This window comes from Trichomycterus rosablanca, chromosome 1 (assembly GCF_030014385.1).
Source record: "Trichomycterus rosablanca isolate fTriRos1 chromosome 1, fTriRos1.hap1, whole genome shotgun sequence".
In the NCBI taxonomy this organism is placed as follows: domain Eukaryota; kingdom Metazoa; phylum Chordata; class Actinopteri; order Siluriformes; family Trichomycteridae; genus Trichomycterus; species Trichomycterus rosablanca.
The window spans coordinates 29,117,988-29,144,248 of record NC_085988.1 but is presented as its reverse complement, the minus strand read 5'-3'; the positions used below and the strand labels follow the sequence as shown (position 1 = coordinate 29,144,248).

Sequence of the window (26,261 nt, the reverse complement as noted above, 5' to 3'; positions counted from 1 at the left end):
GCCCCAGACCATGGCATTCCCACCACCATGCTTGACTGTAGGCATGACACACTTATCTTTGTACTCCTCACCTGATTGCCGCCACACATGCTTGAGACCATCTGAACCAAACAAATTAATCTTGGTCTCATCAGACCATAGGACATGGTTCCAGTAATCCATGTCCTTTGTTGACATGTCTTCAGCAAACTGTTTGCGGGCTTTCTTGTGTAGAGACTTCAGAAGAGGCTTCCTTCTGGGGTGACAGCCATGCAGACCAATTCGATGTAGTGTGCGGCGTATGGTCTGAGCACTGACAGGCTGACCCCCCACCTTTTCAATCTCTGCAGCAATGCTGACAGCACTCCTGCGCCTATCTTTCGAAGACAGCAGTTGGATGTGACGCTGAGCACGTGCACTCAGCTTCTTTGGACGACCAACGCGAGGTCTGTTCTGAGTGGACCCTGCTCTTTTAAAACGCTGGATGATCTTGGCCACTGTGCTGCAGCTCAGTTTCAGGGTGTTGGCAATCTTCTTGTAGCCTTGGCCATCTTCATGTAGCGCAACAATTCGTCTTTTAAGATCCTCAGAGAGTTCTTTGCCATGAGGTGCCATGTTGGAACTTTCAGTGACCAGTATGAGAGAGTGTGAGAGCTGTACTACTAAATTGAACACACCTGCTCCCTATGCACACCTGAGACCTAGTAACACTAACAAATCACATGACATTTTGGAGGGAAAATGACAAGCAGTGCTCAATTTGGACATTTAGGGGTGTAGTCTCTTAGGGGTGTACTCACTTTTGTTGCCGGTGGTTTAGACATTAATGGCTGTATATTGAGTTATTTTGAGGGAAGAATAAATTTACACTGTTATATAAGCTGCACAAAGACTACTTTTCATTGTGTCAAAGTGTCATTTTGTCAGTAGATCAGACACAGCAGTGCTGCTGGAGTTTTTAAACACCTCACTGTCACTGCTGAACTGAAAATAGTCCATTAAGCTCCCAGTGGGCAGCATCCTATGACCACTGATGAAGGTCTCGAAGATGACCAACTCAAACAGCAGCAATAGATGAGCGATTGCCTCTGACTTTACATCTACAAGGTGGACCAACTAGGTAGGAGTGTCTAATAGAGTGGACAGTGAGTGGAGACGGTATTTAAAAACTCCATCAGCGCTGCTGTGTCTGATCCACTCATACCAGCACAACACACACTAACACACCACCACCATGTCATCTTCACTGCAGTGATGAGAATGATCCACCACCTAAATAATACCTGCTCTGTGGTGGTTCTGTGGGGGTCCTGACCATTGAAGAACAGTGTGAAAGCATGTTAAAAATGTATGTAGAGAAATAGATGGACTACAGTCAGTAATTGTAGAACTACAAAGTGCATGTAGAAACAAGGAGGTGGTTTTAATGTTATGGTTGATCGGTGTGTATATATACATACGTATATCCCAGTGGAAAATTCAACAAAAGCTCTTCAGTGGTCCTCAGTAGGAAGAGTGACTGTACAAGTATGTACTTAAGGATTAGGATTAAAGTTCGACATGAATCTGTAAGAAGGAGGATGACAGTCTCTTCAGAAATGCAATTAGCCTGTAGTAAGTCTTTCCACAAAGCACGTGAGGACAGATGTGTGGAAACCTAAAACCCCGATACAGGAAAAGCCAAGACATAAAATACACCCTAAAGTGTTCTAACGTAAAATCAACATTACTTAAAGATCAACCAGTCAAGTTCAGGCAAGGATGTAGCTGACAAAAATAATAACTATAATTTTCTACAAATTTAATAACACACAGAAACAACAGACAGCCAAATCTTGTCTCTGGACTAGTAATATCAAACTCTGTGTCTCTTGATACGTTTTAACACGTTTACCTTTTACTTCAGCGGTGGGTAATTAAATTTTCCAAGAGGCCACATAAGAAACTGTTACTGTTGTGGAGGGCCGGACCAATAGGATGAACTTCATTCTGCTCAATATTAATAAGATTTCTTTCCTAAATTGTACAGTTCTGATAAGCTGTTACTGTTAAGAGTAGATGTTACAATCAGAAAATGAAAAGCAGGCAGAATAAAAACATCAACATTATTTTACTATTTAATCAACTTTCTTGAAAACAAATGTGAACAATATGTGCATTAACTTTACACAAAGTGCTGTTGCTATTTGGATATCACAAAGCTGATCTTAACTGCTCCAGTCCTGAATGTGTAAAACTTCATAAAAACTCCGTGTTGGTTTGCAGTTTAGTTAGCAAAGCTTCAGATGTGATTATCTGCATCGTTCAAGTTCTTGTATTTTTTGTTTAGTACCGTAATGGCGATATAAACCCTAGATTTAAACTGTGATCCTTAAACAGCTTTACACCTGATATGAACTTGAAGTTCATGTCTTGTTAAAAACTCGATCGTTTCTGTCAGTCGGGCTCAGTTCTGTTCACCGACACATTACGGTGAAGCTGGATACACTCGTCTCGCACACACATAAATCCAAACTTGCGGAAATTTAAAGTAATAGCGCTCCCATCAAAATAAATCCTGTTAAAACAATCGTGCGTGCTGTACAATGCCCAGGTCTGTTTTAGTTTATACTTTTTAGTTCATAGTTTTTGTCCTTACAATTAGATGCACTTATGAGAGCAGGGACGAATTGTGCACCAATACGTCCTAATAAAATTCATTTAGAATTTGCCTTGCTAGGCCACCTGCTAGTTATAGTGAAAACAGCTAATCATTTTTTACTTTTTCTATTCATCATATGCCATATTATTCCCAAACAATACTGGCTTTATTTATTCCATGGCCCACTCTCAACCTTAAGTTCTGTTCAAGACAGACACACTGCACAAACGCCATTTCCAGAAAAGTTGAAACATTTTGTAAATTGCAATTAAAAAAAAAATCATCTTTAACTTGTTAAATATTTACTCAATCAATAGAGTGGCACAGTGGCTTAGTGGGAAGCACAGTTGCTTCACAAAAAGAAGGTTCTGGGTTTAATTCCCAGATAGAGTGGTCTGGGTCCCTGTGTGGAGTTTGCATGTTCTCTCTGTGTCTGTGTGGGTTTACTCCGGGAGCTCCGGTTTCCTCCCACAGTCCAAAGACATGCAAGTGAGGTGAACTGGAGATACAAAATTGTCCATGACTGAGTTTGACATTAAAGACTTGAACTGATGAATCTTGTGTAACCAGTAACTATCTGGCCTGTCATTAATGTATACACAGTGTAAAACTTAACATTGTTTATTTATTAGTATTTCAAACAAAATTTAACTGATAAAAGTATAAAGTGTTCAAGCTGATCAAATTCAAGAGAATTAACAAATCACTGATTTTTTGCATAGATTACAAAGCTTCCTAACTTTTCAGAAATAGTGTTTGGGAGGCAAATTTGGGGTCGAATCTCATATTTGATATTGGCCAGCTGGGCATCTATGCAGACATGATTGGCTATTTCTGAGTAGGGTGGCTGAAGACCTTTCTGTCCAGGGTATTCCTGGTTGGTTGGACATGAATGAATAGAGACACAGCCAGATAGGCCATCACACCTTCATCTGACTCACTGACTTTAATCTGATTATATTAATCAGATTGTATGTTAGAAATTAGATGATTGAAACACTGAATTAATGTAATTATTATTAGATGTTATTTATTTATTAGGATTTTAACATCATGTTTTATACACTTTGTTTACGTTCATGACAGAACAGGTAATTACTGGTTACACAAGATTCATCAGTTCAAGTCTTTAATGTCAAACAGTCATGGATAATTTTGTATCTCCAGTTTACAGTCTTTGGACTGTGGGAGGAAACCGGAGCTCCCGGAGGAAACCCACACAGACACAGAGAGAACATGCAAACTCCACACAGAAAGGACCTGGACCGCCCCACCTGGGAATCAAACCCAGCCCACCGAGCCACCGTGCCGCAACCTGAGCTTTGCTATTGGCTGGCTGGGCATCTATACGGACATGATTGGCTATTTCTGACTGGGGTGGCTGAAGCCCTTTCTGTCCAGGGTATTTATGGTTGGTTGGACAGATAGTTGGAAGGATGAATAAGACAGACAGACAATATTTATGATGCATCCTGGTCAGGGTCACAGCCAACGTAGGCCATCACACCTTCACCTGACTCACTGACTTTGATCTGATTATATTAATGAGGTTATACACTGATCAGTCATAACATAAAAACCACCACCTTGTTTCTACACTCACTGTCCATTTTATCAGCTCCACTTACCATTTAGAGGCACTTTGTAGTTCTACAATTACTGACTGTAGTCCATCTGTTTCTCTACATACTTTTTTAGCCTGCTTTCACCCTGTTCTTCAGTGGTCAGGACGCCCACAGGACCCCCACAGAATCATTCTCAGCACTGCAGTGACACTGACATGGTGGTGGTGTGTTAGTGTGTGTTGTGCTGGTATGAGTGGATCAGACACAGCAGCGCTGCTGGAGTTTTTAAATACCATGTCCACTCACTGTCCACTGTATTAGACACTCCTACCTAGTTGCTTCACCTTGTAGATGTAAAGTCAGAGACGATCGCTCATCTATTGCTGCTGTTTGAGTTAGTCATCTTCTAGACCTTCATCAGTGGTCACAGGACGCTGCTCACCGGGCGCTGTTGGCTGGATGTTTTTAGTTGGTGGGCTATTCTCAGTCCAACACTACAAAGTGCTTCTATATGGTAAGTGGAGCTGATAAAATGGACAGTGAATGTAGAAACAAGGAGGTGGTTTTAATGTTATGGCTGATCGGTGCATGTTAGAATTTAGATGATTGCAACATTGGATGATTGTAATTATTATTAGATGTTATTTTTTTATTAGGATTTTAACGTCATGTTTTACACACTTTGGTTACATTCATGACAGAACAGGTAGTTACACAAGATTCATCAGTTCAAGTCTTTTATGTCAAACACAGTCATGGACAATTTTGTATCTCCAGTTCACCTCACTTGCATGTCTTTAGACTGTGGGAGGAAACCAGAGCTCCCAGAGGAAACCCACGCAGACACAGGGAGAACATGCAAACTCCACACAGAAACAACCCGGACCGCTCCACCTGGGAATCAAACCCTGGATCTTCTTGATGTGAGGCGACAGGGCTACCCACCGTGCCATCATTATTAGATAAATATGATGATAGACTTGTGTATGTAATTATTGTGATACTTACAGAAATATTTATTATAGAATATAGGCCTCTCCAGAGAATTTTTATTCTGAGGTCTGTGCTGGATGTTGGACAATTTGTTTGCAGTTGGTTTGCATTAGGAAGTTGGTTTGATTACTGAGAGGACGTCAATGTTTAATCAGTTTTAGATTTCAAATGAATGAAACTCAAAGCCATGAAATCAAGATAAAAAACGGATTAGTGCAAAAGATGGGATTAGTTTAATCTCAGCTGTAGTATCACTGCTGCATGGAAGGAGAATATTTTCAGCATTACATTTAAGCTACAGTATATGTTTCAATGTGACAGTGCCACACCCCACTGCACAAGACCTGCACTTTTTTTGTTTTCAAGAGGCAGGGCCTTGCATGGCGGCATATGTAAATAATAAGCGACCTGGTCACTGAAGCATCAGTAGATGAAGTCTTATCGCTCTCTCCAACTGGATGCGAAACAAAAGACGCTTGACAGGCACTGCCTCCATCATCCGGCATGCACTCATGTCAACAGATGAAGACAGCCAGACTGTGTTGTCATTAATGGCGCAGTGAGAGAAAGATAGTGTGTGTTTGTGTGTCTCTCTCTGGCTCCCACGAGAGTAAAGCTGCAGAGCCAGCTGGCTGCTCAGCTCTGGAACAGACACACTGAGAAAACCTTCCATTTAGACATCTGGAGTCCCTTACCCATAAGCCCGGGAAGTCAGACTCTATTCGCCTGCCCACAGCGGTGCACTCAAGCAGGGGCATCAGGTTCCCTTAGCTCTCTGCCTCCGCCAAGCAAACACAAGCTCAATTGCATACGCAAACACAAGCGCGTACATAACATATTGAGCAAATCTGCATGTATACACACACAACAAGCTCACCAATTCACATTCAGTGTACACAGCTCAGCGAGCCGTCTCTTTTACCAATCATCATCCACTTGAGTATACTCTGCTATTCCATCAGCGCCCTCTCTTTTATACAACCGCAGCAGAAACGGAACCATGTCAGCTTTGTAATCTGAAGCGCTTCATTAGGGGCTCGGCAACTCACACACTCAACACCGCAACACAAGCTCTCCTGTTGCCACTTCAGTTTTTTTTTCGTTAGTCAGAAAAAAGCTAAACAATCTCATCTTTCTCTCCTGACACCACGTGGAGACATGAAAATTACCTGAAGGTTTAAAACATAAAGCCCAAAGGTACTTAAAGGAACTTAAACCTATGGCAGGCACTGGGTTTAAGTTCTCAAGCAGGTACTTAGCCTGCTAAGACTAACAACATCTGGTTTCAATGCTAACATGGAAGAAACTTGAATCGCTGGCACATCCACTACAGTGCATTCATACACAAGCTTACCACATAGTACAGGGCTAAAAAATGAGAAATCTGCAAAGCTGGATGGGGACTCTTTCTAAAGTGGTGCCGATTAATTATGAAGTTGGGTTACTGCTGCAACAAACCAGACCATAATAAAACCAAACACATGCTGGAAGCCTTACTAGGGCCCTTTATGGTTTAGACTCTGAAAACCTTTGGTCTTACAAAGACAAAACACTAGTTCTTTAAAAAATAAAGTATATGCTAGAATGTGTCAATTTATTAGCTTGCCCTCAAATTAAAATTAACCAGGGTTATAAAAGCCAACTAACCTAAGATAATCTTAATGCATAAATTGCCAGGTAGTATCTTTGGTGCACAAATATAGACTAACATTAATAAAACATCAGGTGACGGCAGAATTTGGAATTTATTAAAAATGTACCCGCACACCAGAGCTGGGATTTTGAATACATCGTATCGAATCTCAGCTCTGCCATCTGGCTGGGTTGGGAGGCTACATGAACAATGATTGGCTGTTGTTCAGAGGGTGAGATAAGCTGGACCAGGGTTCCTTATAACTGGTGCAATTATGACCTCTGCTGGCTGATTGATGGCGCCTGCGCAGAGTTGGGGAATAATGCTGATCAGGGTGTGGATCTCCGTGCACAAGGCTGATCTGCATATGAACTCGCCTTGTGCAGGTGAAAAGATGCAGTCGGTACTGCACAAGAGTTGGAGGGAGCATGTGTCAGTTGCAAAGTGGAGGGTTGCATCGGTAGAGGTGAAGCATAACGCAATCAGGGTAATTGTATACGACTAGATTGGGGAGAAAATGGGGGGGGGGATTGGAGGGGGGAAAAAATTACCCAATGTTCTTTCAATGCAGTCACTGACAATTGCTCTAATTGTCAGTAAGACATTGTCAGACAGCAGACAATTAGACTCTTTAGTATCCTGGCCACGGTTGGCAATGGCAACACTGAAGCTCAAACTCAAAATTTCCTCAGATACTCAGATATAGTCTTTTCTGTTTAACCATTTAAGCAGCCACAGTACAATGAATGAATCCTTTTGGCTATTTGTCAGGGGCCACCACAGCCAATCATCTGTCTGCACATTTGACTTGACACAGTTTTTACAGTGGATGCCCTTCTTAACGCAACCCTCCTATTTATCCGGGCTTGGGACCGCCCGGTTTCAAACCCCAGCAGCATGGCTCTTATCATTAGGCCACTCGAGCTCAGACACTCAGGAAGCCACAGTTACAGAAGGAAATAAAATATGTGTTCAGGGTAAAAAACCTCTTTGTGGATGTGAAAGATAAAAATTGACCAATTAGCACAAAAAGATGTTCTAGGTGCTTGCCAGTGGCTATGGCAACACGGAAGCTCAAACTCAAAATTTCCTCAGACACTCAGATATAGTCTTTTCTGTTTAACCATTTAAGGAGCCACAGTTCAATGAAGGAATCCTTTTCGCAATTTCTGTCAGGGGCCACAACAGCCGATCATTTATCTGCATATTTGATTTGACACAGTTCTAACAGTGGATGCCGTTCTTGACGCTACCCTCCTATTTATCAGGGCTTGGGATTGCCTGGTTTTAAACCCACAGAACTCAGGCACTGTTACCAGCAACGTGGCTCTAACCTTAGGCCACATGAGCTCAGACACTCAGGGAGCCACAGTTATAGAAGGAAATTAAATATTTGTTCTTTGTGGCTGCAAAAAAAAATAAAAAATGACCAATTAGCACAAGACAGTGTTCTAGGTGCTTGCCAGTCATGTTCAAATGCATATAAGTTTGAAGTGGCATTGGGGGAATTGCAAAAGAAGGAGATGATTTTGTTTGGTTAGAAATAGCAGCCCTGGCAAAAAAAAAACCCAACTCATAATTCCTTGTTTTTACACTCACTGTCCATTTTATCAGCTTCACTTACCATATAAAAGCACTTTGTAGTTCTACAATTACTGACTGTAGATCATCTTTTCTCTGCATGCTTTGTTAGCCCCCTTTCATGCTGTTCTTCAATGGTCAGGACTCTCCCAGGACCCCCACAGAGCAGGTATTATTTAGGTGGTGGATCATTCTCAGCACTGCAGTGACACTGACATGGTGGTGGTGTGATAGTGTGTGCTGGTATGAGTGGATAAGACACAGCAAGGCTGATGTTGTTTTTAAAACACCTCACTGTCCCTGCTGGACTGAGAATCGTCCACCAACCAAAAATATCCAGCCAACACAGCCCCATGGGCAGCGTCCTGTGACCACTGATGAAGGTCTAGAAGATGACCAACTCAAACTGCAGCAATAGATGAGCGATCGTCTCTGACTTTACATCTACAAGGTGGACCAACTAGGTAGGAGTGTCTAATAAAGTGGACAGTGAGTAGACACGGTATTTAAAAACTCCAGCAGCGCTGCTGTGTCTCATAGCAGCACAACACACACTAACACACCACCACCATGTCATTGTCACTGCAGTACTGAGAATGATCCACCACCTAAATAATATCTACTCTGTGGTGGTCCTGTGGGGGTTCTGACCATTAAAGAACAGGGTGGCAGCAGGATAAAACGTATGTAGAGAAACAAATGGACTAGTCAGTAATTGTAGAACTACAAAGTGCTTCTATATGGTAAGTGGAGCTGATAAAATGGACAGTGAGTGTAGAAACAAGGAGATGGTTTTAATGTTATGGCTGACCATTATATACCATATTACATACGCAAACCAAGTAAAAACAAACTGCAGCAAAACCCAAAAGAAATCAGATCAGTGGGAAATTACCCAATGCCCCGAGTAATGCTATCAACATCATCAATTTGGTCAAATTGCGGTGGCTATACTTTTTCAGTCTACCACAAACTGAGATGCATAAAACTGTGGCTTAAAGACAATTTCTCCTGCATCTGGTACTGAACAAAAACCCTTTTAATTTCTGGCCTGGAAAATATTGGACCCTTTCAGCAGTGGATAATCTTGGAGGTGCTGCTTAATCCTCCCTCTTACCTACTGAAGAAATTTGCAGGGAGTGGGTGATGCCTCCAAAGTGTGTTTTGTAAGATGTCCAGTTATAAGAAAAGTGTCATACGGTATTAAGGTGTTTGGAGCCTTAGCAGCTCATGATGTATCTTCACAAGGCCTCTAAACCAGTATTCACTTCATCTCCCTGACTGACAGAGGTCCCTGCTGGTGGCAGCAGTAACAAAAAAGTGATGAAATATAACCCACAATAGCATGCATCATTAAGAACTGATGATTTTGGGACATTTATCAGCATCTCTTAGCTAAGCGATACCAATGAGACATTTGTTCTATGTACATCATTTCTTTGCTGCTGCATCTTCATGCTTTAGTGCTTATCTTTCCATCTGGATGCATCCACTGTCTTTGGCGGCAAGATCAGAGAGCAGAGGCTAAAACTATCAGATAAGAGAGCATAAGAGCAGTTCTCTGACAACTCTCCATTTCTCAGAAAGCCTTAAAGCAAGGCAGCTGTTTGGTAGATGTCGGACAGATGAGTGGCGCTCTGCACGCTGTAAATTTCAGGCTTTTCAGTAACAGTCAAGTGAAAATGAAGGAAAAGAAAATGGATGGTGGTCTAGACACAATACACAAACTATGTTCTTCTTAATAATGATGAACATATAAGATGTTGATCTTAATAATGAGTGAACTAACCAGTTACTCAGCCTTTGAAAGCCATGTCCTTGAACTCAAATTGAACAAACTGAAGGAAATTATATGAGCCCTCTACTGCTGGGATCCAGGGTTTAAATCTCCAGATGTGCTATTGGCCAGACATGATTGGCTATGTCTGAGAGTGTGACTGGGTGGCTGAGGCCCTGCAATGCATTGGTGTCCTGTTGGGGTGTGTTACTACATGATTGCACCCAATAAAAACGCACCACAAATCTAACTAGGATAAGGCGGTGACAAAAATATGACAATTAATCAATGTACGGGGGATCTTTAATACGTTTCTGCACTTTTATATTTTTGTTGTAGTAATTGGTCGTGTCAGAGAGAGCTTATAGTACGGATTCAGCACCATCTAATTTCCATATTTTTGAATGCTCAAAGAAGCTTTAAGGGGAAGAAGATTTTCAAGTGATGATGATGTAAAAGCAGCGGTTCATCAGTGGCTACACGCTCAACAAAAAACATTTTTGCTGATGGCATTATTGAGTGGTACGATGCTGGGAAAAATGCATCGGAAGGTGATACCTCAGTGGTACCTTAATCCGTTCCAGATCCTTGGACTTATACCAAACAAATTTTTCCCATAAGAAATAAAGGAAAAATGATTAATTCGTTCCCGTGACAAAAATCATATTGTTGTTGGCATATTATACGTTGACGGGGTTGTATAAAATAATTTATAAAACGGATAGTTCCGGTCCTAAAATCTGATTGGCTTAGCTGCGTTCAAAGCCATTGTAAAATTCCCGATATACGCACACCTATGACCACCTCACATCATTCCATATTAATACGCCACTGAAAAAAAAAAGTACAAACTTGGTTGAACACTATTTTAAGTCATGTACTATACATGGAAATGTCCAGATTAATATAAACAGAAATTCTAATCCTTAAGCGGGTGTTTCGTCCAAGAAATAGTGTAATAGTTTGCGAATGTTGAAAATTCACAGAGAGATATAGCGCGGGTTGTTCACTGAATGGTAGCAACTGGCGTAATGACGCTCGTGGCTTAGACGCGCGAGAGGTAAACAAGGGTAGCGCACGGTGTCGTGACTCATTTTGACCCATACAAGTTCTAGCACGCGAGTCGTATTCCAAACAAAGTTCGTATACCAAGCAAAATCTTTCGCGTCCAAACAGGACGTATACCAAGTTGGACTTATTCCAAAGCGGACGTATACCGAGGTACCACTGTAATTTGTTTTTAAGATTATTAATAAATAGAGTTTAAAGGTGCGGAAACTTTTTGAAGCACCCTCGCATGAATGCCAAGATCAAGAGTATAAACCCTTACTGACCTCAGATTCACCTAACCTGGACCCAATATTTACTTTCACCTTAAATCCAACCACTGCTTATCTTCTTATCACCACAATTATGCTCAACAAGGACTGAATGCATGAATATTTATACAATACAAGATCAAGTAGCATGGATTCTACAGCAACTGAAATGTCCAAAGCGACCTACAAATGGGCTTGTTTGTCTAATTTCAAACACACATTTTTATTCCAGAGACTTAAGTCGTCAACAAGCTCAGGCACTGCCGGACGTCCTTGCTGATACATAATACCTGACATGGCTTGATGAGTTTCCTGTGAACTGCACAGAACCCTGACCACAACCCCAATAAACGCCTTTGAGATTTATTAGGATGTCAATTGCGAGAAAGGCCTTCTCGTCATTAGTGCCTGACCTAACAAATGTTCTTTTGAACAAATTCCTGCAGACACACTTTTGGGCCTTGCCAGAATAGGAAGTGTTGATAATTTCACATTAATACCCATGGTTTTAGAATAGCTTTAAAAGGGGGAAGTTTAACAAGCTCATGATCAGATATCCACATACTTTAGTCTATGTAGCGTATATAAAGAAGTACATGATTGACATTACACTAGATGGGTTTTGAGTTTTGATGCGAGTTGTACTTCTGTCTCTATAAAATGATGGTAGAGTGATGTGTTGGATTACAGCCATCAGCTAGTCTGGGCTGATCTATTCTGACTTTGTAGGTTCACATCAGGGTTTATGTCTGATGGAGGCAGCTACAGAAAGCTAGTAGAAGCAGACCAGAGGTGGAGTCTCATGGGACATTTCCTTTAACATTTGCAGTATTTAGTGGATGCTTTCATCCAAAGTGACTTACATCTATAACTGAATACAATCTAAGCAATTGGGGGTTGAGGGCCTTGCTTGAGGGCAGTTTGGTAGTGGTGGGGCTTGAACTGGCAGCCTTTTGATTACTAGTCCAGAACCCTTACCGCTTAGCTACCACTGCCCATGGGAGAACATTATATTAAAATGTAAGGCTGCTTGATTTTGGATTTGTTTCCATGGCCTTATAGTAACTTCAGCAAGGTGGGTCAGATCAAAGTATGTAGTGATGACATGTCTCCGAGATGAACCCGAGAGGCCTCCCTAAAACACAGGGTGCATGGTTTGGTAGCCAAACCATCACAAGGCAACACACATGTAACTACATTAAACTTTACAAAATATGGTGATGCTGCCGGTATCTTAAGGATTTTGCTGATAACATTAGCATAGTTTTTTTTTTGAGATCATAAGCAAAGTTCTACCTTAATAATGGGGTTATGATGCAAAATGTCAATAAAATTTTTGGATCCATGTGGTCAGACTCCACATGAATGCTAAACAGCTTTCATTTGTGATTTTAATGCATTATTTAAATAGAACTAATAAAAAAAATAAAGAGCAGGTAAGGACTGCAGCATGCTCTTTACATTTGTAAACAGAATTGGTGCATATGCTCTGCACTGTCGCCTCACAGCAAGAAGGTTCTGGGTTCGATTCCCAGGTGGGTGGTCCAAGTCCTTTCTGTATGGACTTTGCATGTTCTCCCCGTGTCTAATAACAAAATAATAATGAAAATGCATATGCACTGACAGTAGCTAAGAGTAAGTTACATTTCTGCACTCCGCGCTGGTATGTGCAACCCTAAGCTCAGACCGGCAGTGATTGTTCGCCTCTTGTCGCCCAAATCGCTGCTCGCTCATCACCCTGTGTTCAATATTGTCTGTGGGTGTTTGCTTGCCATGGCAGTACAGCATACTTTACTGTCTAGTATCTTCAGAATGTACAGAAACAATCTGATCACAAATCAGATACCCTCTGACCCAGTTTTTACCACAAGTCAGATGTGTTCCAGCTAAAGATAAAAATCCTGGAGGAAAATCACTCGTCTATACATTTCATCTCTGCGTAGTCCATCACTCTCATGACAGTCAACATTGTTCTTTGCAATCGCTGCCATCTGCTTGTGGAAGTCTGACGCAGCGTTGACGAGCTTCTCTTCTATCTATTATATCTATTATTAGGAACCAAAAAAAGGTTGTACTGTTTTACGGTGGTGGAGATAAAGCACATACCGCTCTGCTCAATGCCTAATTTCTATTGGTAATCACCTCATCGATTTGCTCCTAATTTGCATAAAGCTAAACTTTTCACATCATCAACGTTTGTGCTGCCTCTTGTGGCCAGAAATCGCCAGCTCTAATTGAAAGTGAATGGCAGCAGGTTCACTTTTTTGAGGCACAACTCTGCCGGTCTGAACGTAGGGTGAGAAAGATCTGTAGCTGTGCACTCAATTTAAATCAGCATCAGCTGTTGAAAAAAACATTGAATTGTATTGAAACAGCTTTAACCGACAGCATAAACTGAACGACTTCTCTGTCAGTTATCGCTTAACTGATTAATCTATAAGAACTGATTGTCTATAAGAAACTCTTTCTTTATGAAAATTCAGCTTTAATTGATGCTGCCACTCATTACAGTAGTCAGTGTATCAGAGTGAAATATCGGAAGCAAGTGCAGTATTTACACTCTACAACAAGGCCAAATGACAGGAAGAGAGAAGGAAAGGCCTCAGAGAGCTGGGAAAAGAACCAAGAAAGCAGAAAAAAGGTCTGACTAGAGCATATGGAGATTAAAAGCAAAGATGAGGACAGAGAAGAAGCATGAAAAAAAAATACTTGGACAGGACAAAGAGACTTGAAGCGGAGTAAGATGTGGAGGAGTTCCAGCGAAATAAACCGCAATGGGTCTTAGGCTAGTAACCTTACTAGTTCTTCTTCCAAGTCATACACACAAGAGGCAGAAGACACAAGCTGCTCTGTGTTCTCCACCACCACCACCCCCCTTCCCAAACTCAGAGCAGAAACATCAATAAGGTAGCAAGTACACTGCCACTAGAACAATGCTGACCCTTTTTCACGGCTATTTTTGTTCCTCTTCATGGGAATTACTCTTGCAAAAGGGAAAAAGTTTTTATTTATGTGTCTAATTTTGTAAAAAGATGGATCTGAAACACAGGGTTACAGGAATAACACGCGGTGTGTTTGCACTGGCCTCAATATCGCATTACATTACTTGCCAGAAACACCCAAACTACAATGCAGTCACTAAGTAATATGCAATGGCAGTAGGCTCTGCACTCCTGCATATGGCAGTGGTGCAGGGGTAGCACAGTGGCTAAAGTACAGGTCTAGTAACTGGAAGGCCACTGGTTCAAGCCCCACATCTTCCAGGTTGCCACTGTTGTGCCCTTGAGCAAGGCTCATAACCCTCAATTGCTATTGTAATTGTACAATAGCAATACATTTGTAAATTGCACATATACTGGATATGCCATGTAGGACAAAATATTTTTTGGGAAGCGTAAACACAAGTAAAATTCATAACCACTAAGCTACCACTGTCTTAGAATATAATATAATAAAATAGAACGCCTTTATTTGTCATTTATACATATACAGGTGTACAGTACGATGAAATTCTTTCTTCGCATATCCCAGCTAGTTTGGAAGCTGGGGTCAGAGCACAGGGTCAGCCATTGTACGGCTCCCCTGGAGCAGACAGGGTTAAGGGCCTTGCTTAAGGACCCAACAGTGGCTGCATGGCAGAGCTGGGATTTGAACTCTCAACCTTTTGATTGATAGCCCAAAGCTCTACTTAGCAGGCTACCATGCTCCCTAAAAAAAAATAATCAGGGGAGAGCGCAAGCACAGGATATTCCGCTTGCACACCAGCGCCGAGATTCTGAACTCCTCGGTTCGAACCTCGCTGTTGCCACAGGTGGGCTGGGCACCATCTGGAAGGCATAATTGGCAGTGCCTGCAGCACAGATACTAATTGGCCACCATATCTGCAGGGTGGGGACCGGACTATGTGTGAGTGGAATCTTCATAAGGACCCTGATTGGCGGAAGAGATGCCTGTGTAGAAAGCAGAGGCGAGAAGAGCAGGGCTGTGCACGTGTCGGAAGAGGCGTGTACAGCGACGTGCTCTCCTCGGATGCAATCGGGTATCAGCAGCGGAAGACAAAAATTTAGTGAGCTAAATCAGGAGAAAAATGGAAAAAATTGCATAAAATAAAATAAAAAAAGAAATGATGCAGTCGAGATTCCCACATTTAGGGGATTCGCAGGGGCCAGCACAACTGGAGTGCAACAGCTGAGCCTTGCCCTGGGTGAAACACCTTCTTGATCATGGTCCCGCCCCTGCCAGGTAAGTCTTTGCCCTGATCTTGCAGAAGTGTAGCAGGTGTCGCACTTAATACCAATGCCAAGAGATGTATATTGCTCAAGTGTGTAAAACTCTCTCACTGGTCTTTTGTGCGATGATGCCTCTTTGATATGAGTGGACACTAAAATAAAGTATGCTCCCATTTCCAGAAAGTAAATAAAATCTCTTACCTGTCCATCCTGTCCAACGTGAACCTGGTGGATCTGTAGATTGCCCTTTAGAAGACACAGAAAGAAGGTTTATTATGACACTATTACAAAATAAAACCATAAAAACCACGAGCTGAGCTTTTATTTCATCTCAAGTTATACAACTTGAAATAAAAAAAAGGAAAAAAAAACATTGTCTGTACTCTTATGTAAATAAACCAGACTATTTGGTCATTTGCTGCATGTGACTAAACTCAAGCTGTCAACACGTCAACCCTTTTCAATTTTCATGGTGGTTCTGGATGTATTTTATGACTGAAAGACACGCACACTTCTAGCCAACGAGCAAAAACACAGTGGCAGCGGAGAACCATTTCCATCGCATACATCAAACAGACTTTTTTGGAAGAATAAGCAAGCAAAGTCTAAGGCATATTATTTTTGTGCATGGGACATTTTTTGCGCTAAATTCTGGCAGGTAGCGAGCTTAGACACAAATACACACATGCAAAAATATGACACTGCTACACACACGTAAACACACAGATTTCCGCTCTCAAACACACTGGAGAGGGGAGCAGCGGGGAATAAGCTCATTTCCTTTTTAAACTTTTAAACAAATGGCTTTGATGAGACAATCTTAGCTTTGAGCTGCAACAACAAACAATATACTGTAGCTACAGTTAAAGGAGGAGGAAAACTTTGGCTGGCACTCTTAAAGCGAACTGAAATGAACTATACACCAATCATCCACAACATTAAAACCATCTCCTTGTTTTTACACTCACTGTCCATTTAATCAGCTCCACTTACCATATAGGAGCACTTTGTAGTTGTACAATTACTGACTGTAGTCCATCTGTTTCTCTACATACATTTTTACCCTGATTTCACCCTGTTCTTCAATGGTCAGGTCCCCCACAGGACCACCACAGAGCAGGTATTATTTAGGTGGTGGATCATTCTCAGCACTGCAGTGACAATGACATGGTGGTGGTGTGTTAGTGTGTGTTGTGCTGGTATGAGTGGATCAGACACAGCAGCACTGCTGGAGTTTTGAAATACAGTGTCTACTCACTGTCCACTCTATTACTCACTCCTACCTAGTTGGTCCACCTTGTAGATGTTAAGTCAGAGACGATCGCTCATCTATTGCTGCTGTTTGAGTTGGTCATCTTCTAGACCTTCCTCAGTGGTCACAGGACGCTTCCTACGGAGCACTGTTGGCTGGATATTTTTGGTTGGTGGACTATTCTCAGTCCATTAGTGACAGTGAGGTGTTTAAAAACTCCATCAAGATTGCTGTGTCTGATCCACTCATACCAGCACAACACACACTAACACACCACCACCATGTCAGTGTCACTGCAGTGCTGAGAATGATCCACCACCTAAATAATTCCTACTCTGTAGTGGTCCTGGGAGAGTCCTGACCATTGAAGAACAGCATGAAAGGGGGCTAACACAGCATGCAGCGAAACAGATGGACTACAGTCAGTAATTGTAGAACTACAAAGTGCTTCTATATGGTAAGTGGAGCTAATAAAATGGACAGTGAGTGTAGAAACAAGGAGGTGGTTTTAATGTTATGGCTGATCGGTTTATGTGTTTTCAGTCTTTTAATTTTCTGCTTTTTTTATAGTTTTGCATATATCTACTTAAAATAAATGAATATGTAGTTTGTCTAGTGGTGATCGTCACGCTAATTCCACAATTAGCAGTTCAACTGGTGAGGTCATCAATATTGAATATAAAAGGAGCATCCAACAGAACATCAGTCTTTGCAAAATTGTATTGGAGAGACATATGCTGCCATCAAAACAATGTCTCAGGGTCTCCATGTCTACTTTAGCGGGATGATGCCAGGCTTCATTCTGCATGTTACAGAAGTGCTCTGTAGACATAGAGTGCATATGCTTGACTGGCCTGCCTGCAGTTCAGATCTGACTCCTATTGAAAATGTATGGCTGCATCATAGAGAAAAGAAAATAAGACAAAGGTGACCACAGGTCTTGTACAAAGCAAAAATGGGCAAATTATGCTTGCAACAATTAGTATCTTTAACTCCCAAACAATTAAAAAGTTGTAGGGCAGTTGTAGCCTAGTGGTTATGGTACTGGACTAGTAATCAAAAAATTGCTGGTTTAAGCCCCACCACTGCCAGATTGCTGCTGATGGGTCCTTGAGCAACCCTCAATTGCTCAGACTGTATGCTGTCACAGTATTGTAAGGCGCTTTGGATAAAGATGTCTGCTAAATGCTGAAAATGAAAACGAAAAGGTGTAATTAAAAGAAATGAGAATGTGACTCAGTGGTAAACATGTCTCTGTCCCAGCTCTTTTTTTAGTGTGCTGCAGGCATACTTTTCTAAATTAGTATATATTTAACAAATTAAGTTTATCATTGAGAACACTAAAAAATATTGTCTTTGTGCTCTTCGACTCTTATATAAAGATTCAAGTGAATTAATAAACTAAAGATTTCAGTTTTCATTGCATTTTTAGAAAGAAACTCTTTTGGAAATGGAGTTTGTATATAAATAAACAATCAAACATTAAAAGTCAAGAAAAGTTTTGTTCCCAATGCCTACATAAAATGTTACTAATATCTGCCATAAATAAGACTCCTCTGGTCCTTATTATATTTTTACAACAGCCCGCCTTTCTCGTTTCTTTGTTTGGCAGATGTTTTTATCTAAAGCGACTTACCTAAATAGAGTTTTGTTTAACTGTCAAACAGAGGGGATCAGACAGTCCTGAATTCAAACTTTCAACTCTGCAGTTTATAAAAAGTTCAAACCAGATTTCCATTACATTTGCTTTATTTCTGAAGAGACACCTTCAATTTTCCACAGTTGTGCAAATGTAAGGCGTTTGCACAATTTGTAGCAAAGGTTTTAGATTAGTTCCTTGGATACATGCCTAGAAGAAAATGGTTTTTAAAGCCTAAAGGATAAGTCATCATTTTTTAAAACTTTACCGGTCTGAAAAAATATATATATTACTTTACATGATTTCCAGGGCCATAAATATCTACATACAGATTAATTAATGCTTATAAAAACTTACAAGAATATTTTAGGCTATAAACAAGTAATGTAATTTCTAAAAATGAATCCTGCAAACAAAAAAGGAAAATAATATGAGCCTGGGTTCTTTATTTAAAGACAATGTTGAAATTAATTAGGAAGATTCCATGCAATGAGTTATGATTATGAAACTGTGATTATGAAATTGTAAAGGGTAAAACATTTTAGGTATAAATTTAGAAAACCCAACTTCCAATAATGGGCCACAGAGCTATAGCTACAGATAAGAAATTTTACCACATGATTTTACTACATTTACATTTTCAGCATTTAGCAGACGCTTTTATCCAAAGTCTAAGCAACTGAGGGTTAAGGGCCTTGCTCAATGGCCCAACAGTGGCAACCTGGCAGTGGTGGGGTTTGAACCAGCGACCTTCTGCTGGCTTCAACTGCCCTTATTAACTAATGATTACAAAAAAGGTGGTTTATTACGCTAGCCCACCACCACTATCGGCCTGCCGGAGGTCTACACAGACATAACTGAGGGTGTTGGCTTAAGCCCTGTGATGAATTGGCGCCCTGTCCAGAAAATTTCTGCCTTGCGTCCAGTTTTCCCTGATGGAATTGGACCTGCCACAACACTGACCAGAAATAACACCCAAATAAAGTGGTTGATGACAAAAGTTATTACTATGAATTAATGAAAGAAAGAAAGAAGCAAACAAAAGCATTGCAGGAAGACTCAAAAACAGCAAGAACAGCACATACACTGAACAATACTCGAAAGCAGCCAAAAAAACTGAACTGCCACTAAAAATTTAACCACAATGGTGCCAAATTGTAATAATTTCTGCCAACAAGGGCTTTTTTAATAATAAAAAAAAGACTGTTAATAATATCTGATGTTTAAACACAGCACTGTTACCCCCCTAAAACCACCTGGATTAATTTCATTCTTAAACATATCCTTTATCATTTTTAATACCCCTTTTAGTTCATACATGCATAGTCAAAAGATTAAATTGGATATTATGCACTGGATAAAACAACATGTGCAAAAGAGATTATATTCTTGCTTGACCCCAGTGTATATTCCAGAGCTCTTAATTCACTCGGGATGACATTCTGAATAAAAACAATACCGTGCAAATAATAGAAAAAAGAAAAAAGAAAAGTTAAATAGACTACCCCTATGCTTTTCCTTGAATCAAATCTTAATGTTTTCACACACCACCCCCTTTTTGAGGACTAACAAACATCACTGAGGCATTTCTTCCCAGGTGGACATTCACATGCAATCACTGCAGATCCAGTTGACTCCAAAACTATCTCTAAACCCTAGATGTGAACGACCCTGTGCTGCATTGAAAGAGACAGTAATACCCCTGAATGATCACTCTTCTCAGGGAATGACGTTCAGGTTATGAAACCTCTGTGATTGATGATTGTGCGTTAATAAGCTTCAGGTGTTGGGAAACGTTGACGTTGCAGATACTGATTCTGTAAGAATGTGTATGCTAAAATGAGTTTGCAATGAGAAGCACACACAAAAACAGGCTACGGTTATCTCGATTGAGAAACAAACTTCAGAATGTGAATGCTGGCTTTGGTTAGTGAAGACTGGGTGTGCCACAGTCAGACCTTCTGATATCACTCATGTCTTTACTACAGTGTAACACAATATAAATACAGAGGAATAGGAATAAGTGATTCAGACAGAATGTGGAAAATTAAAATCAATAAAAGCAGATTTGCTTACCTCACTGTCTTGTGTGATTTGCACCTGCTCCCCCTGTGGCACCTGAGCTATGTGGAGGTGTCCCTGTGGAATCTGTTGAGGAACAAATCAGAACAAGTTTATGCAAACTGTGTGTGTCCTAGCAGATGTGTGATTGCAGTTAAATAGTGGGGTCTTGCTTTTTCTGTGCTCTGTAAAGCCAGAGTTGGTGTGGCAGCTAATGAATGCCTAGCTCTGCCAACGTGTGTGCTTTACATTTACAATTCTCCAGTGCATTAACAGCGATTGTAAACTTTAAGCTCAGTTTGAAGTTGTATCAGGAAGCTAATAACTGCTGAAAACTGCTCATTCAAATTCTCTCTTCCTCCAACCCCTCATTCCAACCAGCCGGTGATCAAAGCAGAGGTTAACAGCTGTTCTAGGCACACTCTGGTTTTACCTCCATGTGTCAACATCCAACAGATGTGAACAGTGACAAGATAAAACTGTGATTGCTTTTAGAAGCATTGTTTTTAATTTTTTTTATCTTTAAAAATGCTTAAGAAAAAATAGGACAGCTTACAATTAGCTTCTTGTTTTTCTGGATTTAAACCCTTTATCTTCCAAACTAGTCATTTCCAATTTCCAAATGTGAATCCCCTGGCACATGCACAACTCCCAATCTAATCTAATCAATACATACGCCCATCTGACACGTGTGCAGTAGCCGACTGCATCTTTTCACTTGCAAGAGGCAAGTTCATATGTGGATCAGCTTTGTGTACGGAAAGCCACACCCTGATCAACACATTATCCCTCATCTCTGTGCAGGCACCCTCAATCAGCCAGCAGGGATCGTAATTGCATCAGTTATGAGGAATCCTCTCAGGCACCCTCCCTGAACAACAAGCCAATCATTGTTCGTGTAGGCACCCAGCCTGCCAGTAGCAGAGCTGAGATTTGACCCGGTGAGTCTGAGATGTCAGCTCTGGTGTGCTAGCATGTTTTATGAATGCTTTATGTAAACTTAAGACTTCAAAATCAATCAAATTCATAAAAATTTTACATTAATTTTAACACCAGTATAACAAAAGCAGGAATTGTGGATTCTTAAACGTAGCTTGTTGGACATTATTCCTCAAAACCATGGGTATTAGTATGGAGTTGAATTTGTATAAACACTGGGGGCCAAAAGTCTGAGATCAACAGTAAAATGTCTAGGATTCCTTCCTGCCCAGAAGAGTAAAATTCAAACCAGGATCTCAGCAGTGGTGGGCCGGCGTAACAGACTGCTGCTCCACCTGAGTGGATTATTTTGGTCTGCTCAACCATTTGGTTGAGCTAACTTTAAGTCTACATACTTGGGTAAAAATAAGCTGTATTTAAATAATCTTGTTTGTGCTGTATCTACTCCTTGGTTGACAAGTGTTAAACTCAAAAATATTGGTAGATGGTTTTAAGAAAACATATACGTCAACTTGTACGTTGCATCATATATAACATATACGTTGCATAATTTTTGTGATCATCTTGTTTGGTAGAGGCTCATTACAAAAATACTGTGTGCACCAGTAAAAAAAATAGTAATTGTTTGTTGTTGGTAGTCCCAGAAATGCAAAGAAATAATTTTTTTAACATAATTTTCTTGGTGAGACCATTAAAGGGTTAAGTAAAATGAGGAAAAGACATTACTATGTTAATTTTAGTCATTCAAAGGCATTCATATTACAATTTCAATTAAATTTTTACCTGGCTGATGCTTCATTTTCAGATTTGACCTTGAAACAGAACACTCTTATCAAGCCAAAACAGTATTTATTTGTATTCAGATTTGATAAACTGCATAACAACTACAGAAACAGTGCTTTAGACCAGCGGGCCCCAACCTGTTTTGCACCACAGACCGGTTTCATATAAGATATAATTTCACGGACCGGAGGGGACAGGAGGATTTAAGCCTCCTGTTATGTTTAATGTTTCAAAATCTAAAAAGATATAGTTAAAAGTATTTTTTGGTATGAAACTTTATTTCTTTATTTAACTTCTTAAGCCAAGCAGAAGGAGTTAATAATGAGATATAAACAATGATTACATACAACAAGGATTTTTTGGTTTCTGACACTTTTGGATAATTAAACATGCCTGGGTCAAACTGACGAGAAACAAACATAACAGGAGGGTTAAAATAGAAGAGCTATAGAATGGAAAATCTGTGGGACCTCTGTGGGAGCTTTTTTCAATGCAACGAGACACTGCTTCCACCTAGTGGTGATTGGAGACAATAAGACCCGAAAAGTAGCGATCTCAAATTATTTATTCTTTCTGTGCTGCCTGGTAATAAATGGCCCGGTGGTTGGGGACCACTGCTTTAGAGTACAAAGTCTGGATATACTTGATATCCTCATTTCTTATTCGTCATTGCTGCTACTTGTCATTTTCGACATTTAGCAGACGCTTTTATCCAAAGCAACTTACAGTTGTGACAGTATACAATCTACGTAATTGAGGGTTAAGGACCTTGCTCAAGGGCCCAACAGTGGCAACCTGGCAGTGGTGAGGCTTGAACCGGCAACCTTCTGATTACTGGACCAGCACCTTAACCACTAGGCTGCCCTAACACATCACTTGTGTTTGTGATCCAGCGGCACAGCATGTACTAAAGCTAAAACGGGGACTGTGCCATAATAGGAGCACTTATTGACACTATAAAACCTGCACATTTTTACCTGATGATTAAACTTTAAATTAGCTCTTTTATTTTAGCCAGATATGCTGTTTAAACTATACGATTCCTTTTTTAGCTTGCAAAAAATTATGAGACACTTCACTGGTGCTATATTTGAATATACAGTTTAGGGAAAAAAAGCTGCATGTGTGGGAGTTGTTCTGATGCAGCTGGAAGGTTTAAGGGTCAGGGAAAATTCCCAGTGAGGGAAACTATAGGAGCAGGCAACAGGAAGCTTTCAGTTATTAGAACACAGCTTGATTAAACACTAACATGAAAAAGAGGGCAGGGCCCCACACACAGTCCCGTGGAGAGGAGCTGACCGGTATGAGTGAGCGTGTGTGCTCGACTGTTGAAGACTGAGGCGTAGAGACGATGCATAAATGTTTAGATTGTTCACATACTGAGCAGAAGACCTTGCAACTATCCACAAAGGATGTAGGTGTGGGTCTGTACTTACAACTTGCACCTGCCCGTCTTCTCCTATTCGGTGGATCTGGACCTGCTGGGCAGCGCCGGCCAGAGCGTACTGGAGGGCCTGTTGCGTAGAGCTCTCTAAAGATGCCGTTTCTGTTATTGAACCTCCCTCTGTACACACACATGCACCACATATATCAGGAATTTGCACATTACTGAAACACATGCTGTGTAGAGAGGATTAGTGTCATGTGGCTGAAAGAACGAAGTAGAACTAGCACTTATACATTTCCAGGCTAGACGAGAAGAGCAATTTGATGACACTGTACATTTATTCATACATGTACGTTTATAAACATTTACTTTGCTGAAAACACATGCTCTTTCACACTAGACTATAGGCTAAATATTATGCAATATGTTGAGCAAACATATACACATATGGCTAGGCCACACGTACAGCTCATATACATTAATCATATAAGCACTGGTGTGCTTTAAATTAAGCAAAGTCTTCTGTACACAGATGGATATTGTACATGTTTATATAACATAAACTACCACCAGAAATACAGCACTGCCTCTCAGATAAGTAGTCTAAAGACACTTAAAGTACACACAACCCCTGTAGCCTAGCAGTCACACCCTGACAGAATTTATATATTTATTTATTAGGATTTTAACATCATGTTTTACACACTTTGGTTACATTCATCAGTTTAAGTCTTTAATCTCAAACACAGTCATGGACATTTGGACAATTCACCTCACTTGCATGTCTTTGGACTGTGGGAGGAAACCGGAGCTATGGAGGAAACCCACACAGACACGAGGAGAACATGCAAACTCCACACAGACCGCTTGACCTGGGAATCGAACACAGAACCTTTTCTGCTGTAAGGCAACAGTGCTACCCAACAAACCCCTGTCCCTGCCCCTAACAGAAAGATGCACACTATTGACTAGTGCTTACATGTGTAAAGTACCCACACACATGCTTACATAAAGGATACCAATCAAATACTGTAGGTCAAACTATGTGACTAATGCTAAAGCTTTATGAAGAAACATCTAACTGCACATAGCCAAATACCTTACACAGCTAACTACAAAACAGATGTGGACCCTTCCAATACAACAGTCAATAACTGGCCAACATTAGAATTCCAAGGACTTATTATCAATGGAAAACCCCATGCTACCTTACCCTTAACAAAAGAAACAGAATGGTGTGCTAGCCATGTTATTATCATAAGCACAGAGGATTTGGGTACAGTTAAGCTCTCCAGAACTCCTTGACAGAAAACATTTATTTAACAATTGAGTAAAACCACAATCACAATTTTACCTCATCACAGTTACTGGGTTAATCGCCTCAGCGGTGGAGGACTATAATTGAGCACTGAATGCATAATATTTAAAGATTTTTTTGGAGACTGATGCCACATAGTTAACATAGTTTGGATGAGCAGCAATAGCATCTAATCTTGAGTAATAAAATTGTGGCATGTAAAAGAAACGTTTCGTCTGTAGTTTCTCAACTTGTCTATTTTATACTTTGTGATGATTACCTGTCATACAAATAAGTCATTGAAGCTAAAATCATCTATCATAAGGATTTTGCCGTTCTTACATTTTTTTCTATATTACACTGCGAGTAAAAAGGGACCTATGTATCTTTGCCCATAACTATGACAAATGCTGATCAATTTTTAAAAAGATTTTATTGGTGCAGTGCCAGATTATGATGAATAACTCAGACTAATGATTGGTCCAATTACCGGAGATATTTGGCATGTTGACTGATGGGTCTAAGGTTTGTCTTCTTGGTTGAGCATCAGTTCTTAAACTTGTGCTATGCTGTGAGGTACGCACACTTTTCAGTCGTCAGCTTTGTTTCGTCAAATTTTACACAACAACTTATTTTATATATATATATATATATACAGTGTATCACAAAAGTGAGTACACCCCTCACATTTCTGCAAATATTTTATTATATCTTTTCATGGGACAACACTATAGAAATAAAACTTGGATATAACTTAGAGTAGTCAGTGTTCAACTTGTATAGCAGTGTAGATTTACTGTCTTCTGAAAATAACTCAACACACAGCCATTAATGTCTAAATGGCTGGCAACATAAGTGAGTACACCCCACAGTGAACATGTCCAAATTGTGCCCAAAGTGTCAATATTTTGTGTGACCACCATTATTATCCAGCACTGCCTTAACCCTCCTGGGCATGGAATTCACCAGAGCTGCACAGGTTGCTACTGGAATCCTCTTCCACTCCTCCATGATGACATCACGGAGCTGGTGGATGTTAGACACCTTGAACTCCTCCACCTTCCACTTGAGGATGCGCCACAGGTGCTCAATTGGGTTTAGTCCATCACCTTTACCTTCAGCTTCCTCAGCAAGGCAGTTGTCATCTTGGAGGTTGTGTTTGGGGTCGTTATCCTGTTGGAAAACT

General features: G+C 40.6%; 1 protein-coding gene and 1 non-coding gene across 2 annotated transcripts in view; both read right to left on the bottom strand.

The window, feature by feature from the left end:
• Positions 1–26,261, bottom strand: part of banp (BTG3 associated nuclear protein) — an 87,651-nt gene that overhangs the window by 39,012 nt on the left and 22,378 nt on the right. The window contains exons 6-8 of the mRNA XM_063001551.1: positions 23,828–23,955; positions 20,685–20,756; positions 15,919–15,963 (exon numbers count right to left, since the gene is read on the bottom strand). Coding sequence (XP_062857621.1) covers positions 15,919–15,963; positions 20,685–20,756; positions 23,828–23,955 — 245 coding nt within the window. The remainder of the gene's footprint in view (positions 1–15,918; positions 15,964–20,684; positions 20,757–23,827; positions 23,956–26,261) is intronic.
• LOC134325754 (U1 spliceosomal RNA) lies at positions 15,582–15,738 on the bottom strand. The gene has a single exon (XR_010014340.1). It is a non-coding gene; the product is annotated as a U1 spliceosomal RNA (small nuclear RNA).